General features: G+C 44.6%; 1 protein-coding gene across 11 annotated transcripts in view; it reads left to right on the forward strand.

The window, feature by feature from the left end:
- The window catches only part of Clybl (citramalyl-CoA lyase), a 233793-nt gene that overhangs the window by 133107 nt on the left and 81022 nt on the right, over positions 1-19664 (forward strand). For all 11 annotated transcript variants that reach the window (XM_015997505.3, XM_006978776.3, XM_042285336.2 and 8 more), the window contains one exon: positions 4526-4712. In XM_015997505.3, the coding sequence (XP_015852991.1) occupies positions 4526-4712 (187 nt within the window). The remainder of the gene's footprint in view (positions 1-4525; positions 4713-19664) is intronic.

Genomic DNA, 19664 nt, shown 5'->3' on the forward strand with positions numbered 1-19664 from the left:
CCGGTTGTCCTGGAACTCACTCTGTAGACCACCAGGCTGACTTTGAAATCAGAGATCTGCCTGCTTCTGCCTCCCAAGTGCTGGGATTAAAGGTACACCACCACCTTTTTGTTTTATTTTGAAGACAGAGCCTCACTTGTAACTCTGGCTGGTCTGGAACTCTCCGTGTAGACCAGGCTGCTTTGAGACTCACTGAAATCTGTCTACCCTCCTGAGTGCTGGGATTAAAGGTGTGCTCTGTCATGCTCAACCCCTGAATTGATTATTTTTCTTGTGTGTTATTGCTTTAGGACAGGGTCTTGTTGGCTGAGAATGACCTTGAACTACTGATCCTCATGCTGGGGTTACAGGTGTGCACTGCCATCCCTGACTAAATTTGATAAATCTTTAAAAGCTCTCTGGTAGTGGCTATATTGATTCTTAGCTTGAGAGCCCCCTACCCCTGGACCTAGATACAGAAACAGGTAACTAGGTGAGGGTAGGGGAGAAAGCCGAGGATGGGTCAGGCTTCCCTCTGAAATGTCACCTCCAAAAGGGATTGCTCGGTCGAGAGAACTCACCATAAGGCTACCACATTTTTTTCACCTCATGCTTTGCATATTGTTTGAATACATTTACATGTTGACTGTGAAGCGGCCATAACTCCAAGCGTGTAAGAGAAAATAAGTTTGGTCTTGTCACCTATTGTGGTTGTATTCATAGCAGTACCAGCGCTGAACACAACTCAAGCACAGGACAGATTTGGGAGCAGCCAGGGATGGGGGAGGAAAAGAGGGGAGGCTTGCAGAGACCTCCCTCCCTCTGTGGAATGAAGGCTGCTGTGCTGGAGGCCCCTAGAGATCTCAGGTCCGTCAAGCACGTCCTGTCCTTTCTCAGTCCTCATTGTATTCCAGCCTTGAGCCTTCCTGGCCCTGTCTCGCGGCCGTTCTGTTGGATGTCCCTCTCTGGACCTCTGGGTAGGCCCTTCGCTGTGGGGACACCTCTCCACCATGTCTAGTGGCCTGCAGCCTGGGCCTTTCCCTGCAGCAGCAGCGTAGACAAGGTCCCTGGAAAGGGCCGCAGCAGGGATGGCCCACAGTGTCTCTGGGACCCGGACAGACAGCAGTGGAAGGTTCCCCTGTCCTTGCCACCTGGTGTTTGTCTTTCTCCCACTTCAGTCAGTCAGAACATTAGGACAAACACACTTTCAAATCATTTGCCTTTATGTTTTCTAACTACATTTTACCACCATTTTGGACCTTTGAAATGTGTTTATTAGTTTGTTTATCAGCCAATTATAAAAGGAATAAGAAAGGAGTGTGACATCACTTCTGATAAATGTTTAAAATAAGGGAAACATGTGGAGGCAGAAAGTACTAACCCCAACATCCACACTTCAGAGCCACCCCTAATCGAATTTCATGGAACTTCCTACCAGGTATTTCTCATTGGATACTTCACTAAGTTAAGATACGATGCATTTATAACGTTACATCTTCCATTTAAGAGACCAGCCCAAGGGGCCAGGGAGACGGCTCAGTGGGCCAGGTCTTGCTGTGGGGGCCTGATGACCCGGGTTTGACCTCCAGAACTGCACAAAGGCAGGAGGAGGGGACCGTCCCTTCTACGCACATGCCCACCCATCCTCATACACAGAGGTGATAAATAAATAAATAACGTGTAATTAAGGTATCGATTGAAACTTTCTTCCTTTAACATTAGATATCTTTGTAAATATTTTTCAGTTTTCAATTGAAGCAAAATGGACAAGACATATTGAAAGTGTACACTGTAATGTTCTGATATAGATATACATTATGAAATTACTCATTAAATAATTGGCACATCCATTACCTCTCATAGTTAATGCATATTTGATGAGAATAATTAAAATCCACTCTCTTAATAAGTTGGAAGTACATGATATATTGTTAGTATAATCTCCAGGATTTATCCATCTTTTAGCCACAAGTTTGAACCCTGGACCAACAACTTCCCACTTTCCTTACCTCCTCCACAGTTTGTTGAAAAATCACACTGTGGCCTTAATTCTAAGGACAAGAGGTGGACCTTGTGTGTGTGTGTGTGTGTGTGTGTGTGTGTGTGTGTGTGTGTGTGTGTACACGGGCATGGAGGTCAACGTCTTGGGTGCTCTCTGCTTTAGTTTTTGAGAGGAGGTCTCTCACTGAGCCTGAAGCTCACAGATTTGACTGGAGCAGCTGGCCAGCAAGTCCTGGGGATCCTCCTGTCTTTGCCCCTCACCCATGCTGGAATTATGGGCACACATCACTGCAGAGTCTTATAGGTTTAAACATTTTGGAACTCCAGAACCCAGTTTGGTGTTGTTTTTGTTTCTGTTTTGAGTTTTTTATGTGTCCCAGGCTGGACTCAAACTCAAGACCTCCTTGCCTTGGCCGCCCACTTGGTGCTGCTGCTGCTCTCCCCCCCCACCCCCCCCACCCCACCCCCTACCCCCGCCCCAGTCTCGAGGCCTGGCTAGCTCCTGTGTAGCCATATATGATCTTGAACTGATCCTCTTGCCTCACCTCCTAGGTAGTGGGATTGCAGATGTAAACTACCATGTCTTGTTTATGTATTGTTGAGAATCAACCCAAGGCTTTGTGCATCCTAGGTAAACACTGAACTACATCTGTAGCACCTGTCTCAGTCTCTTGAGTACTGGGATTATAGGCATGGCCCACTATGCTGAGCCTTGAAATTCTGGAGTTCACTGAAGGCCTCTCATGGACCACTTGGGTGGCCAATGTAGTCACTTTGGGTTGGTTTGAGTTTTTACTGTACTTCTCAGTCAAGTCTTAGCTGTGTATATGTTTGGAATGATTTGCACATTGCCTGATGGACTCAGGGTAAACCAAACCAAGACCATGTTCTCCAAATATTAGGGTCTGTGTTTTGATCACTGCTGGGAGCAAAGAGGTTGACGCTGTTGCTACAACAGCAAGTGTGGTCTTGAGTTCCAAGCCTTGGGCTCTAGAACAAGGCCCTGTCAAGGAAAAACAACAATAACAATCACCTCAAAACATGATAGTTGCTGTAACATCTTCACCTAATGGAACCATCATCAGGCATTTTTCTGAGTTGGCCTTTACTGATTGGTTTTTCCCTTGTAAGGTCCATATTTTCCTATTTCTTTGTATGGCTTCTGATTTTTGATGTTGAAAACTGAGTGTATGTGAATCTAAACATGTACTAAGTATGTGACTCAGATTCCCCAAGGTTTACCCCGAGTCTGAGACCAACCTGGGCACCATAGTGCTGAGCCAAGGCTGTGTAACAAGACCCATCTCAAAAAAGTCAAAAAAATAGGTGGGCTGTCAGCGATTTGCTGGTCTGGGGCTAAACTTGCCTCGGAACTGAGACGGGATTAGCTCCTTTTTAGGAATGGAACTGTGTAGATTTTTCTTGGTTTTATGGAACTCTGCAGGCGGTTACCTGCAGCTTCAAGCGCTGGCCAGCTGGGGAGGAAGCTGAGGGTGGGAGCCGCCTAGGCCTTTGGAATTTGTCCCACGTGAGCACCAGATATTGGTGAAATTATTAAGGCCACTCCATGTAGTTAAAAGAGAGATTTATTTAGTGGCGTAAGTTACAAATGAAGGGATAGGTAGGTTACGGGTTCTGGGAAAGACACAGCGCAGTCCGGCGGTGTTCTCTGGAGAACTCTCCTCGGTCTACCTCTAACGTCCAAGGTCCAGGAAACAAGAGAGAGCACAGTGCACCCAGATCTCGGGTCTTCAGGGCTCTCCCTTGGCCCCGCCTTGTAGGCGTGATAGTTACTGAAGCCTCAATGGGGGTTGGAACTTCCAGACCAAAGCTAAAATGGCTACCCACTACACATGCCTTTAGTCCCTGAGCTCAGGAGGCAGAGGCAAGTGGATCTTTGTGAGTTCAAGGCCAGCCTGCTCTACATAGTGAGTTTTAGGACAGCCAGAGCTGCATAGTGGGACCCTGTCTTGAAAACAAACAGAAAAGCCAAAATAGGGTGAGAGAAATGACTTAGCACCTAAGACTGTGCACTGCCCTTGCAGAAGACTGAATTCGGTTCCTAGCATCAACTCTGGTCGCTCATAACCACCTGTAACTTCAGCAGTAAAGGACCCCAAAGACCTCTTCTGGTCTCCTCAGGCTGCTGTATTACTTATATGCTCATGTGTTACCCCCTTCCACCATCACATGTATGTAATTTAAAATTTTTAAATATTTTTAAAAAGCCAAAATGAATGAATGGATAAGTGAAGAAAGAGTTCATTCACAAATTTATTTATTTATTTTTACTTTTAAAATTTTATTTAACTTTATTTTATGTGCATTGATGTCAGATCCCTTGGATCTGGAGTTACAGACAGTTGTGAGCTGCTTTGTGGGTACTGGGAATTGAACCCAGGTTCTCTGGAACTGCAGCCAGTGCTCTTAACCACTGAGCCATCTCTCCAGCCCCCCACCCCTGATCCCTGACTCCGACTCCCATTCACAAATTTGTAAGTGCAGAATTCTATTTTGGACTAACCCTAGTTTACCTCTCTTGCAGGAAGGCATCTCTTGTGGCCAGTATCTGCAGAGCTGGGTATAGCTCCTTGTCCATTCACAAGTATATTCCTCGGAGGGCAGTGCTGTATGTGCCTGGGAATGACGAAAAGAAAATAAGGAAAGTTCCATCCCTGAAAGTGGATTGTGCGGTGCTGGACTGCGAGGATGGTGTGGCTGAAAACAAAAAGGTAATGGTGTTCTGAGGAGGGGAGCTGGCTGGAGTCCACTGCTCTTGAACTAGCATGGTTCGCCGTTGGCAAAGCGTCGTCCTCAGCCTTTGGTGATGGTTAGTGTTTTTGGATTCAATACTTTATATTGGTTCTAGCACTCTGTTATGAGTCTTGTCTGAAAAAAGAGACACTTCCGTCAAAATGTATCTTAAAACCATGGCATTTAATATCTGTGATCAGTGCACACATAGAGAGGTAATCAGTTTTGCTCTGTGCTGTTGGTTGTCCTATGTAAATGAATTAGATGTTTCTTGAACATGGTAAAAGATTCCCAAGCAACTGAAATTGAAGGAATTTATTTTTTCTTCCCCTTTTTTTATAAATTTTTTTTTGGGACAGAGTTTCTCTGTGTATTCCTGACTGCTCTGGAACTTGCTCTGTAGACCAAATTGGTCTCAAACTCAGAGATCTACCCGCCTCTGCCTCCTAAGTGCTGGATCAAAGGTGTGGACCACCACTACCTGGCTTAGGAATTTATTTTTTCTTAATACCACCAAGTATATTGAATTTTGGTCTTAGGTTGTCTGAGACAGATAGCCAAGAACACATAAGGTAGTTTTCCATGGATGAGTCGGTATTTCTTCTACTTAAAGCGATATTCACAGCACTCAGAGCTGCTTGTGGCTTCTGACCTCATGGCCTGGGTAGTTTGTAGACAGGTAGATGGGGTGTTCCTGGCCCTTCCTCATTAAAACAAAACTATTTTGAATTTAATAACTTCTAAGACAGGGTCTAACTGTATTTCCCAAGCTGAGCTCAGATTTTCAATCCTTCTGCCTCAGCCCCCCACACACTGGGATGACAGGACTGAACCACCAGACCAGCACAGAAGTTCCCCACCTGGTAGTGGAATGGGAGATGCTTTTGATTATTTACTTTCATTGTTTTAATGTGTTTTGTCCATGAGTATGTTTGTACCATTGTGCAGTGCCCACAGAAGCCAGAAGAGGGCGTCAGATCCTTTGGAACTGGAGTTATTTGCCACCATGTGGGTGTTGGGAACTGAACCCAGGACCTCTGGAAGTGAAGCCAGTGCTCTTGACTGCTGAGCCATCTCTCCAGCCCCCTGTTTTGCTTAACTTTCTATTTATTTATTTATTTATTTATTTATTTATTTATTTATTTATTTATTTATTTATTTATTTATTTATTTATTTATTTATTAATTTATTATTTGAGACAGGGTTTTTCTGTGTGGCCCTGGCTGTCCTGGAACCCACTCTGTAGACCAGGCTGTCTCAGCGATCTCCCTGTCTCTGCCTCCCGAGTCCTGAGATTGAAGGTGCTCATCACCACAGCTGGCTTCTTTTCAAGATTTTAAGTAATGAACTCGCATTTGTTTGATAATTAGGTGAAATATGTAAATCTGTATAATAATAACTTATGTATGCATGCAAATGCTTTGGTTAAAAACATGTTTTCCCCAACCTTTGTTTGCTCATTGAGCCCTGAGGCCATCTGGATTCCTGCTGTCTGGGTGACTTCCTACTCCCCATGAGCTGAAGGAGCCTGTCTGAACTGTACAGCTTTCTAGAATAATTACTTTCCTTGGAGATTCTAGCAAACAAATATTTGCCTTAATTAAAAAAAAAACCAGTTAATTTCCCATATTTTCTTAATGATAAAACCCAGACTTCCCAAGTATTTGAGAAAGATTAGAATAAATGTGTAGAATTTAAAGCGGTTATTCAATGTCTTTGGCATATAATTAATATAATTAATCTTCTTTCGCCTAGAGATTAAAGTAAGTAGACTAGACTTTTTTTTAAAGACTATAATGTGATTCCAGTGGACCCCTCCCAAAACTCATGTAGTGAGTTCTACGATCAGATAGATACCAGGTTGTAATTTCAGTTCTGTGTAGCCTCAGGCAATTCACCTTACTTCTTTGCCTCAATTTTTTATCTATACCGTGGGGATGACAATATCCCCCTTTGTCAGGGCTGGGGATTATTATGGGAGAAAAGTTGATAAAGTCCCTGCGAGTAGCTTCATGTCCTATAGGAAGTGGGTCAGATAAAGCCTGTAGCAATCTCCGTTAAAGGGCAGTTTTAACATAGTAGCCCAGAAAGCCCTGGGAACCCTGGATAAAGTTCTGTTTCTTATCAAGTGTCGAGGCTGTCTTCTGAGACCCACCTGAGGATCTTTTCTGTCCCTCTCATGAAAGTCTGGCTCCTTCCTGCCTCAAGTCTGCTTGTGTATCTGTGTACTCAGACATTCTCTTTCTAGATATCAGCAGTTGAGCTACTGCTTAGATGCCTGAGGAGATGAGCAAGCTACAGTTGCCGTCTTGAATCATATGTTCATGCAATGTGCGTTTATGCTTTTTTGGTGTGTGTGTGGTGGGCAGGTGTTTGAGACAAGATCTCCCTATGTAGCCAGGTGTCCTGGAATTAATTATGTCGACCAGGCTGGCCTCAAACTCTGCCTCCCAAGTGCTGGGATTAAAGGCATGTGCCATTATGCCCAGCTTCATGCATATGCTCATGTGTGTAGACACCAGAGGTCAACCTTGAGTGTCCTTCCTCAGGTACCCTCCACTTTATATTTTGAGACAGTTTATCAGCTAGCAAATTAAGGGAGGCAGGCTGGCAAGGGAGTCCCAGGGATCTGCCTGGCTCTGTCTCCTCAGTGCTGGGATTACAAACCTGCCACCACACCTTGCTTTTTACATGGGCGCTGGTGAAAGGGTTTTGCAACCAAAGAGTATCTTGGTAATTGGGGCCAAGAAACACTGGAAGACATCACACCATGCAACAGACCTCACGCAAGAGATTCATTAGGAGAGGGAGGAATGCAAAATGGCTTCCTCTGAGTAGGATAGAGACAGCTACAGACCAGGTCGTGATGGCCGGCTTTATAGGGGAGTATGGAACGTGCGAATAGGGAAATACAGCTAGCGTGGTAAAGGTGGGAAAGCATGGTATTGGCCTTTAGTGACGATGGGGTCCTTGGTGCTGAGTCATTGAAGGTGGGATTGGGGGATGGGGAGCACCTGGTGCTGGAGTGTGGGTGGTTCTTAGTTGACTGACAGCTGGGGTTTAAAGCCAGCTTCTCATGCTTGTGGATGACAACACAGGGTGGTGTCTTTATTAGGACACTGAATTCTTTCATTATAGCCGAATAGTGCATTAATTGCTAAACATACTTTTTTACATGCTGAGTTAAGAGTCAACTAGAATTCCCTTTAAAAACACACAGAAACCCGAGGCTGTGGTGGGGCACAGTGGAGACCTTTAGTACCAGGAGGCAGAAGCAGGTGGTTCTCTGAGTTCGAGGCCAGCCTGGTCTACAGAGAGTGTTCCAGGATGGCCAGGGCTACACACAGAGAAACCCTGTCTCAAAACAAAACAAAACAAAACAAAACAAAACAAAACAAAACAAAACAAAACAAAACAAAACAAAAACAGAACAAAACAAAAAATCCACAGAAAGTCCTGGTAAGCCAGCATAATAATTATAAAAAGTGAATTTGGATATTATTTGTTTTGTTCTTAAAATTCTTTCCAGATGTGATGGTTACGCTGGTTAACTTGACAGGCTCTAGAACCAGCTTGGAAACAAGCCTCTGAGTGAGCATGACTGTAGAGGGTTGTCATGATTGAGTGTAGAAGACTCATCCACTGTGGGTGTAACTGACTGGGATCCTGGACCTTATAAGAAGGAGAAATTGAGTTGAGCTCTTCTATAGCGTCCATTGCCCCTTGTGGCTGCTGTGACCACGCATTTTAGGGTCCCCCTACCTTGACTTTCGCACTGATGGAGTGTACCTCGTACTTCCTTCTGTAATTGCTTGTTGTCCTATTTTATCACAGACACAGTGAAAACACAAAAGAGGATTTAGTTCCATCTCATGCACTGTGCTTCTCACTGTTAGCGTCTCAAGCCTCCTTTGGATTTTGGTCTCCTCATCTGACACTCAGATCATCTAAGCATTTGACAAGCATGCCATATGAAGATCTAACAAGTTTGCTATGTATCTGTTAAAGAGGTTATAGCCAAGTGCTGCACACGCCATCCCTGAGAATTCTGAGTTTATTTAACCAATATTTAAATACCAGACACTGTCAACTGCATGACAGCTTAAAAAGGCACTACAGTTATATTCCTTTTGCAAACAGGGAAACTGAGGCATCCTGGGGGTCATGCTCATGATTTATCCTGGGGATACGGTGATATAGTCCTCTGAATTCAAAAGTCCAGTCTCTTCATGAAGCTCTTAGTTTTTAGTCAAATCCCTTATCAGAATTCCTGATAGACCCAGCTAAACATGCATTCTCACCCCCTCCCCCTCGCCCCCAGACAGGGTTTCTCTGTATAGCTTTGGAGCCTGCCCTGGAACTCACTCTGTATACCAGGCTGGCCTTGAACTCACAGTGATCTGCCTGCCTCTGCCTCCTGAGTGCTGGGATTAAAGGTGTGTGCCACACCACCCAGCTTTAAACATGCATTCTTACTGTGCACTTCTCCATCACCCAAAACTGAAGTTAGGTAGATAAGACTTGGATTTTGTTTTTGTTTATTTAACAGTGCTTTAAACTCTCAAAGCCTGCACCAGTGATCTACTTTCTTCAGCAAGGCCACCCCTTCTAAATCCCACCCCCCACAGCCACAAACTGGGGACCAATTGTCAATCAAGGCTTATTATTACTGTGACAATTGAGAGTGATTATCAACTTGACAGGTTCTAGAATCACCCTGTGCTCCAATACAATATGCCTGTGGGGGACATATTCATTCAAACCACATCAAGTATTTTCTATTTTCAGTAAGAAACCTAGCCAGGGGGTGGTGCATACCTTTAACCCCAGCACTCAGGAGGCAGAGTCAGGTGGAGCTCTGTGAGTTTGAGGCTAGCCTAGTCTACAACATGAGTTCCAAGACTACCAGGGTTTGCCAAAGAAACCCTGTCTTGAAAAACAAATAAACAAATAAGATAAAAGAAAGAAAAAAAATATACATTTACTCTGATAAATATAAATATGCTTTTCTGATTGATCTTTTGTTTTTGTTTTCCTTTTGTAACCAAGTATTATACACTTATAAGCATTTCTATGGATATTCAGCAGTTAAGAGTACTGTTGTTGTTGTATTGGGGATGAACCTAGGGACTCCTCATACTAGACAATGCTCTACCATTGAACTATGAGCCCAGCCAACACATACCTTCTTTTCTTTTCTTTTCTTTTTTCTTTTCTTTTCTTTTCTTTTTTTTTTTGAGACAGTGTCTCACTATGTAGCTCTGGCTGTCCTAGAACACTAGCAATGTAGACCATGCTGGCCTTGAACTTGCAGAGATATACCTACTTCTGTCTCCCAAGTGCTGAGATTAATGGCAGATACCACTACACTTGGCACACATACCATTTTAAACCAGTTAATCTTGGGCTGGAGAGAGGCTCAGTGCTTGGCTCAGCGGTTAAGAACACTTGTTGCTCTTGCAGAGGACCCAGTTTCAGTTTCCAGTATCCACAGGGTGGCTCACAGCTGCATGTAACTCCAGGTACAGAGAATTATCTCCACAAGCTCCTGTAAGCGCAGGGTGTATATAAACTTACACAGGTTCACATACATATGCATCAATAAAGAAATATTTTAAATAAAACAATTAATTCTTGAGTTCCTCTATAATGCTTTTCATCGCCAGACAGATGCAAAACGCTTTTCCACCCTAAGCATATGTATTCAGTCTCACTGGTCCTTTCTCTCTTACACACACACACACACACACACACACACACACACACACACACACTGTCCAAATACATAGATCCATTTGGCTAGATTTTAGATTCTTGAGCATTGTCAGTTTTGTTGGAATAAATGAGAGTGGCTAGGTGTGTTCTCCCCACAGGAGAAAGTGGGAGGATGTGCATCGAGTGATTAACTGTTGAAGGGGCACAGGGAGCCAACTCCTCTTCAATAGGGGTGTGGATTAGGATGGGAAGGTCCACTCCCAGGTGCCTTGCATTCATTTAAAGACTTAAGAGCTTCGGAGATTTCTTCAATAGCAATTGGGGTATCTGGGAGTCTTTTCAGAACAGTATGGAAAGCTGAACTGTGCTTAGGAACTCGGCAAGGTCTTTTTGATCCTTAAAGGTTCTGAAATAAAAACCTATGCAGGTTTTTATGCAAGCAGTGAAGTGTTTCCAGTCATTTATTAATCCCTTCATACCCTTAAATAACCTTGCCCCTGAGGAATAATTGTGAACAAACAAAACCAAACAGCCCTCTTCCCCTCCTGCTTTGTTTTGTTCTTCAGACCTGGTGTCTTCTTTCTGAAAAGCCATCATACTCCGAGATCTCTTAATGAGCTCAACAAAGTCTCTCCACAAAGCGATGAGGCCTGTAAACCGTCCGTTATTCTCCTGCAGCTCCTCGGAATCCAGTTAAGACTGGTGGTGACCCACAATCCGATGCTTCTGACTCAGAAAGCCCAGGCCTGGCTAATGAAACACATCTCCGGGTTTCAGCTACAAATTAAGATTGAAAAGGGGCTGGAGACACGACTCGGTCTGCAAGGTGATTTTGAAAGCAGGCAGACTTGAGTTCTACCCCAGGTCCCATGTTAGAAGGAGCTGGGTGAGCAGGGAGGAGAGGAGGTGAGCAGGGAGAGGAGGTGAGCAGGGAGAGGAGGTGAGCAGGGAGAGAAGGTGAGCAGGGAGAGGAGGTGAGCAGGGAGAGGAGGTGAGCAGGGAGAGGAGGTGAGCAGGTGAGCAGGGAGAGGAGGTGAGCAGGGAGAGGAGGTGAGCAGGGAGAGGAGGTGAGCAGGGTGAGCAGGGAGAGGAGGTGAGCAGGGAGAGGAGGTGAGCAGGGAGAGGAGGTGAGCAGGGAGAGGAGGTGAGCAGGGAGGAGAGGAGGTGAGCAGGGAGAGGAGGGAGAGAAGGGTGAGGAGGTGAGCAGGGAGAGGAGGTGAGCAGGGAGAGCAGGTGAGCAGGGAGAGGAGGGAGAGAAGGGTGAGGAGGTGAGCAGGGAGAGGAGGTGAGCAGGGAGAGCAGGTGAGCAGGGAGAGGAGGTGAGCAGGGAGAGGAGGTGAGCAGGGAGAGGAGGTGAGCAGGGAGAGCAGGGAGAGGAGGTGAGCAGGGAGAGGAGGTGAGCAGGGAGAGGAGGTGAGCAGGGAGAGGAGGTGAGCAGGGAGAGCAGGTGAGCAGGGAGAGCAGGTGAGCAGGGAGAGGAGAGCAGGGAGAGGAGGTGAGCAGGGAGAGGAGGTGAGCAGGGAGAGGAGGTGAGCAGGGAGAGGAGGGAGAGGAGGTGAGCAGGGAGAGGAGGTGAGCAGGGAGAGGAGGTGAGCAGGGAGAGGAGGTGAGCAGGGAGAGCAGTGAGAGGAGGTGAGCAGGGAGAGGAGGAGAGCAGGAGAGCAGGGGCTGAAAGAAAATAATCATCATCAGCAGCAGCAATAGCAGCTGAGCACGAGCCCCAGTCCTGGGAGGCGGAGACAGGAGGAGCTGGATGGCAGGTTGGTTAGCCAATGAGCGCTAGGGTGAGAGCCCATCTCAAAACTAAAGTGGAAAGAGACTGAGCAAGACACCGATGTCAACCTATGACGTCCATATGCATGTGCACACACACACTATATTAGTTAAAACCTACATGAGACAAGGATAACATGATTTTCACAAAATAGACCCTATTTAATTCAATTAACTTATTTTTAATTAAAACTTTTAGCCGGGCAGTGGTGGTGCACGCCTTTAATCCCAGCACTCGGGAGGCAGAGCCAGGTGGATCTCTGTGAGTTCGAGGCCAGCCTGGGCTACCAAGTGAGTCCCAGGAAAGGCGCAAAGCTACACAGAGAAACCCTGTCTTGAAAAACCAAAAAAAAAAAAAAAAAAAAAAAAAAAAAACTTTTTTATTTTACATACCAATCACAGATCCCCCTCTTCCCTCCTCCTGCCCCTCCAGCCTCTCCCCTACAATCTTCCCCCCCACCACTCCCTCCTACAACAAGGTAAGGCCTCCCATGGGGAGTCAGCAGAGCCTGGTACATTCAGCTGAGGCAGGTCCAAGCCCCTCCCCTTGCACCAAGGCTGTGCAAAGTGTCCCACCATAGCTAGTGGGCTCCAAAAAGCCAGCTCATGCACCAGGAATGGATCCTGATCCTACTGCCACGGGCCCCTTAAGCAGATCAAGCTACACCACTGTCTTGCTTATGTCTTTTGCCTTCATGTGTGTCTGTACATCACTTGTGTTCTTGGTACCCACGGAGGCCGGATGAGGGTTTTGAATCCTCTAGAACTGGAGTTACAGGTGGTTGTGAGCTGCCATGTTGCTGCTGGGAACCAAACTTGGATCCTCTGGAGGAGCAGGCAACACTCTTAGCTGCTGAACCATCTCTCCAGCCCCATGGTTTTAACATAATAGGGTGAGAAAGACAATTTCTTTGGTAAAAGAAATCAGGAGTATTTTGTCAAGGACAAGTGCCAAGCCAAGAATTAATCGAAAGGAAGTCTATCTTTCTACTAAAGATCTGTCCTGCTCTTTCTTTCAAATACATTTTTTTTTTAAATCTTCCACATGTGATGCGATTGTGCTTGCTATTTAGTGATCTGAACCTCTACAAGTTGGTAACTGGGTCTCTAGACTCACAGCCATTTCTGGTCAAAGAAAGCAATATATTCTTGAATAAGTTATTGATTAGGCACAAAGAACATTCTAAAAGGAGAAAGATGAGCCAGGGACTTGATAGAATGGGTTTCTATCTTCCTTCCTTTCTTTTTTTCTTTCTTTTTTTTTTTGTTTTGTTTGTTTGTTTTGTTTTGTTTGTTTTTTGAGACAGGGTTTCTCTGTAGTCCTGGAACTTGCTTTGTAGGCTAGGCTGGCTTTGAACTAACAAATCTGTAGGCGGAAGTTTCTGTCTGCAAGCCACTTCCCAAATAACCGACTCGGAGACTTAATTGTAAATGCAGCTGGGTGGTGTTGGCACATGCCTTTAATCCCAGCACTTGGGAGGCAGAACTAGGTGGATCTCTGTGAGTTCAAGACCAGCCTGTTCTACAGAGCAATATCCAGGACAGGCACCAAAACTACACAGAGAAACTCTGTCTTCAAAAACCACCCCCCCAAAAGTAAATGTTTGATCTATAGCTCAGGCTTATTATTAGCTAACTCTTACATTTAAATTAACCCATATTTCTTATCTACCCTCTGCCATGTGTTTCATGGCTTGTTACCTCATTTTCTACATGTCCTACTTCCTGGGCATTTGGCTGGTGTCTCCTGACTCCACCCTTCTTCTTCCCATCATTCTCTCTGCCCCCAAAATCCTAGCTATCAGCCAATCAGCTTTTTATTAAACCAATTTGAGTGACAAATCTTTACAGTGTATAAAAGGATTATTTCATAGCAGAGATCCACCTGCCTTTGCCTCTGGAGTGCTGGGATTAAAGATGTGCACTCCTGGAGAGAAAGTAGGATTCTTAAAGATACCTCAAGTTTCTCCATCCAGAGTAATTGCTTAGAGTCTCACTGGGTAGAAATACAAAGCTCGCTTTGAATACGGAGAGACCTCTCACTCATCATTTTGTCCTTTTGGTGTAAGCCCCACTGCATTGTGACAGCAGTCTGCAGGAAACAGGGTGTGGTGTCAAAAACATCTCCTTTCTGGAACTGTGCATAGTTAGATGCATCAGGGCCTTTAAAGAAAAGAATCAGGGCCAGTAAATAAGGAAAATATTTTCCACAGTCAGAGCTGAGGTAGATATGAAAGACCCCAACTTGGAGCCAATTTGAGTGGCTTAGGGATCAGTCATCAGTCATCAACTTTGAGACTCAGGAGGTTCAAACATTACCATATCCCCTTTCTAGAGTGAGCTGGAGGGTGGTGGTCCCTTTACCTAGCCGCAGGCCTGAGCTGAAGGCAGTCTCTGAGGTCTCCTAGAGTTCTGGAGCTGACCGTGGTGCTGACAGTCATCTGGGGATGATTCTAGAGATCCACTGAGTACTTGTATTTGCTAGCATAGTTCTAAGCGTTGTACATGGATTGGGTCTAAGTGTTGTGCACGGATTGGCTCACCCCATGCTCCCAAAAGCTCTTATCATTCTCAGTGACAGATAGGTGTAGGTGACTACAGAGAGGGTAACAAACTTGTTCAAGGTAACACAGCTAACGAGTCCCCAGGCAGTCCCACCTCAGAACACTACATTTGATCAAAACTATTATTATAACAGAGCCATGCAGAGCTGTGGGATTTTCACTTACTCAACATGTCCTAATGAACTGGTGTTTCCCATCTCACATAGCCAGGATGGTTGGTTTGGGCTGAGGATGTGGATCAGGAACTGCATGTTTAACATACATGAAGTTCTGCATTTGATCCCCAGCATTGCATAAAGCCAGGCAGGATGGTACGTACTTGTAATCCCATCACTTGGTCACTGGTACTTCAGTGCCATCCTTGGACACATTACCCTGCAGAGCAAGTTGGAGACCAGCTCTGGGCTAAATGAGACCCTGTCTTTTAAAAAAAAGCTAAGCGAGCTACCATCTGACAGCCTCATGTGTCAATAGAATGGCTTATTCAAAGAGAATTCCATTGTATTCCCACAACCTACCAGAGTGTCTCATATCTAGAAGTTACACAGCAAATATCTGACGAATAAGTAAATTCTATGTGATCATCATATCCATGCATTTTTGTTATTATTCATGTGTGGGTTAATTCAACATTAACAGAAGCACTGTCTTATGAAGATTATGGTCCCATTTATATTGTACACTTTTATGCCCAGTTAGCAGTTTACATGTGTTCAAAATGAATATTGTTTGTTTTTGAAACAGTCTCAATATGTGACACTGGATCTTGCTTCATAGACCAGGCTGGCCTTGAACTCATAGAGATCCCTCTGCCTCTGCCTCCTAGTGCTGGGATTATAAGCAAGTACCATCATGTGTGACTCATCTTCATTTCTCACAAATGCTTTTATAAAGACCAAATGAAAGAGAAATAAAGTAATAATTTGGACTGTTCAAAGGCCTGAACAGGAACATGTATAAGACTGAATTTTTATTTATTTATTTTTTCAAGACAGGGTTTCTCTGTGTAGCTTTGCGCCTTTCCTGGAACTCACTCAGTAGCCCAGGCTGGCCTCGAACTCACAGAGACCCACCTGCCTCTGCCTCCCGAATGCTGGAATTAAAGGTGTAAGCCATCACTTCCTGGCCCTGAATTTTTGTATTATGTTGGATTTAGGATCTCGTGCATACTTTAGATTTGAGATCATATGTTTCAGGAATGTAGCTCTGCTGACATTAGAATAACTCGGCATACAGGCATTTCATGGTAACATGACATGCAGTAGCAATTAGATCATATTCCAATAAAATCTCCCATTTCAGGGTTGAGTTTATTGCCTCTTTGTTGTTTAATTTTAACTAAACCAAGTTTGTGTTACATCATATTACCACATGAAAGATTCCCACATGTCTGCCATCTTAACTCACTTCGTGTGTGTGTGTGTGTGTGTGTGTGTGTGTGTGTGTGTGTGTGTGCACTTGAGTGAGTGTTCTGAAACAGCGCTCCACAGCTGAGCTCTTGGAGGCCCAGGCCTATTTTGACAGCTCTCCTTAGTCCGTGCGTCACCAGGAGTGATCACTGCCAATATGTCTCACATGGTTTTGTGGACATGTGTATCGTGCCTGTGTGACTTGCAAACACCCATACATTAGTCCAATAATAATTGGGTTTCTGTGCAACTGGAACCCAGTACCGTCAAGCTGCCAGAATTTCATTTTGGCCACCAGTACTAGGCAGGAAAATTATAGTCTAACTGTCTTCCTGTTTATTGATAAACAAAGTGGCCAGCCCAGCAATGGAGCCTGATTAGCAGTTCGCACCCTGTCTGAAAGGGTAAACAGGGCCCTACTGTTTTCTGTGTTTGACTGCAATTTGCATCTAAAGAGGCTGGATTGCCCTGAGATGCATGTTCAACGTCCCAGTGCTAGGTCCTCTTTGATATTTCACCCTCCTTCATCTTGAGTGGGTGTTTGCCAGCATTTCCCTTTTTCCATCTGGTTTGTCCTGAACTTCCCCTTGGTCACCTGTTTGAAGGGGAGGGGAGAAGAGGCAGAATTGAGAGGGAATATGTCTGTTTCATTGTGCCTAAATTTGACATTCCTGTGAGGCCCTTTCATGCCCAATGCACTTATAAAAGAGACCAACAGACAAAAAGGAATCTGTTGACCCTTGTCTTTGGTCCTCAGATCTTCCCCTCCTCCATCTTCACCCATTCACCAAAAACTGGCCTCCTGGTTTGTAAAGGAGAAAGTGGCATTCACCTTCTGCCTGAGTTTGGTGTTTATTCTGAAATGTTCCTAAGCTAATTAGGTTCTTAAACTAAATGGTAACAGACCAAATAGCTGACTCCCTCTGTAATTATTTTCAAATGAGAGAAATGAAGATCATTTTAACTTGAATTTGCATAATGTAGAAGGTCGCATAAATACGGGTAAACATGCATTAATCTGTTAAACAAACTTTCCCCATAATCCTTACCGCATGTAAACAACATTTGTTCTGCCTTAGAGATATTGCATGATTGGACTCGTGAGACCCAGTTATCCCACTGAACAGTTTCCTTTTATAACTTCAAAAGAAATGTTATATATTTATTGGAGGCTGTAGGGTGTTAAGTGTAGTTAGACATAAATTGTACCTCAGCTATTTCCCTAATGCCAATGGGGATTAAATTAGATTTTATAGCGGTTGTAGAAGTCTGTTTGGTAGTTAACACGTGGGATTTTTAAATCCTGGAAAACATAATCCTATTATAAAACAGGCAGCTGAATTAACATTACCCGGGAAGAGACTCTTCATGGATTAGCAGGGTTTTTAAAAATAATAACAAAGAAAATCATCAAATTCTATGGGGGATATTACATGCTTTTCTCAACAGTAAGAACAATGAATTGGAGAAAGGAAGGGGAGATAAATGGCGGTGCATGCCATGACTCAGAGACCAGTGCTCTTTTGGTGGGGCGGGCAATGGAGGCTGAGAAGTGAACTGTGAATATGGCGTTATCAGTTCCTGGGACTGGGCTGTTGGGAATGGGGCCATGCAGACAGATGTGTCTGCACACTACCCCAGTGGCAGAATTGTTATCGTCAGTTATTCCATACTCTTGCTTTTCTGAGATGATCAGCTTGAGCAAAACAGTCACTAGGAACCAGTGTCACTAACAGAAATACATATTGCAGGGTGAACAGAATGTCAGTTCTCTGTGAAGTTAATAATGCTTTTTCATTGATCACCCTCTCTTAAACCTGAGATTTGCTCAAGAAAAACCAGTTCCACAATTTTGAGCCAAATTTGAAGCGAGCTTTAATTAAATACTGGCCAGGATGATGGATTCTAGCCAGGTCCATTCCTGGGTTCCCAGGAAATGGTGACATCATGTTGTGCACCACAAAGCCACTGTGTTTCCCATCAGGTCCAGTCTGAGGCAAGCACACATCCTGATATATTTCCTGCCTCCATTCCTCTGCCCACATCCAATCCAGCACGTCCAGCGCAAACAAACTTGTCTAGGGAAGCAGAAACACATGGCTTGTTACTTCCCAAGAACCACAGCCCCCAGCCTTCCGGGAAATTATTTGTCCTTGGGCAGGTGGTGCTTACAGGTTAACTTTAGCTCTTACACCTCAGAATCAGAATTTTAAGAGATACAAAGGCCTGTGATGTTAATATAATTTTAAACTTGAATTCCAAGTGTTCTTTTCTTATTTTAACATTGACTGATTGGGGAGCTGGGGCATGTGCATGTCATGGTGTACTTATGTAGGTCAGAGAACAACTTGCAGCAGTTGGGTCTCTCCTCCCACCATGTGGGTTCCAGGGATTGAACTAAGGTTGTCATGCTTGACAGCAAGCACCTTTACCCTCTTACCAGCCCCAGGTTTTCTTTTAAATACTACTGCATGAAAGTGGGACTCCTCACCCAAATATGTGTGCATAAATATGTGATTTAGCATAGAAATCTTCACATAATGTACACACAGATGCCTGCTGGTGTATGGGTGGCCGTTTCTCTTCAAAGAGGACCTGCCTTAAGTCCTTAAGTGACTGCTTTCATATGCTGGCGAGGGTTATTATTAGGCTTACAGGACTTGCCAGTTTTCATTTGCACGGGTATCATTGTAGCGCATAATCACAGCAGCATCAATCACTGGCATTATCATTGTGCTGGATAATTGTATGGGCATCAATCACATGTGTATTTGGAACAAGTCCTTGCATGAGCATCAGCTTCACCATAGAGGAAGGTAATTGCATCAGAAGCAGGGAAGGGTGTGTCTTGGTGGTAGATAATCACATGGGATCAATCACACAGGTATTGAGGTAGATAATCCTTTGTATAGCCAGCACGTGGTCCAAGGTGGCTAATTAGCAATCACATCAATACCCCTATTTTCTGGTGCAGGGTTATATGTGTTTGCTTATGTGAGAGAAGTAGCCAAGGCATGCTACCCAAGGTACTAGAAACGCCCAGCTGAAAGTCTTTGGTTTTAAGGCATCGGCTTCTGCTAAAACACTCCTGGAAAGAATATGAAATGATAGGAAAGTTTGATCTGTGTTAGGGTTTTATTGCTGTGAAGAGACACCATGACCATGGCAACTCTTATAAAGGAAAACATTTAATTGGGGCTGGCTTACAGTTCAGAGGTTGAGTCCATTATCATCATGGGAGGAACCGTGGCATGCAGACAGACGTGGTTCTGGATTGGTAGCTGAGAGTTTTACATCAGGATCCGCAGGCAGCAGGAGGAGAGAGGTGACACTGGGCCTGGCTTGAGCATCTGAAATCTCAAAGCCCACCCCCAGTGACACACTTCCTCCAACAAGGCCACGCCTCTTAGTAGTGCCACTCTCTCTGAGCCTATGGGGGCCGTTTTCATTCAAACCACCACAATTTCT

Source organism: Peromyscus maniculatus, chromosome 9, assembly GCF_049852395.1.
Source record: "Peromyscus maniculatus bairdii isolate BWxNUB_F1_BW_parent chromosome 9, HU_Pman_BW_mat_3.1, whole genome shotgun sequence".
Classification (NCBI taxonomy): Eukaryota; Metazoa; Chordata; class Mammalia; order Rodentia; family Cricetidae; genus Peromyscus; species Peromyscus maniculatus.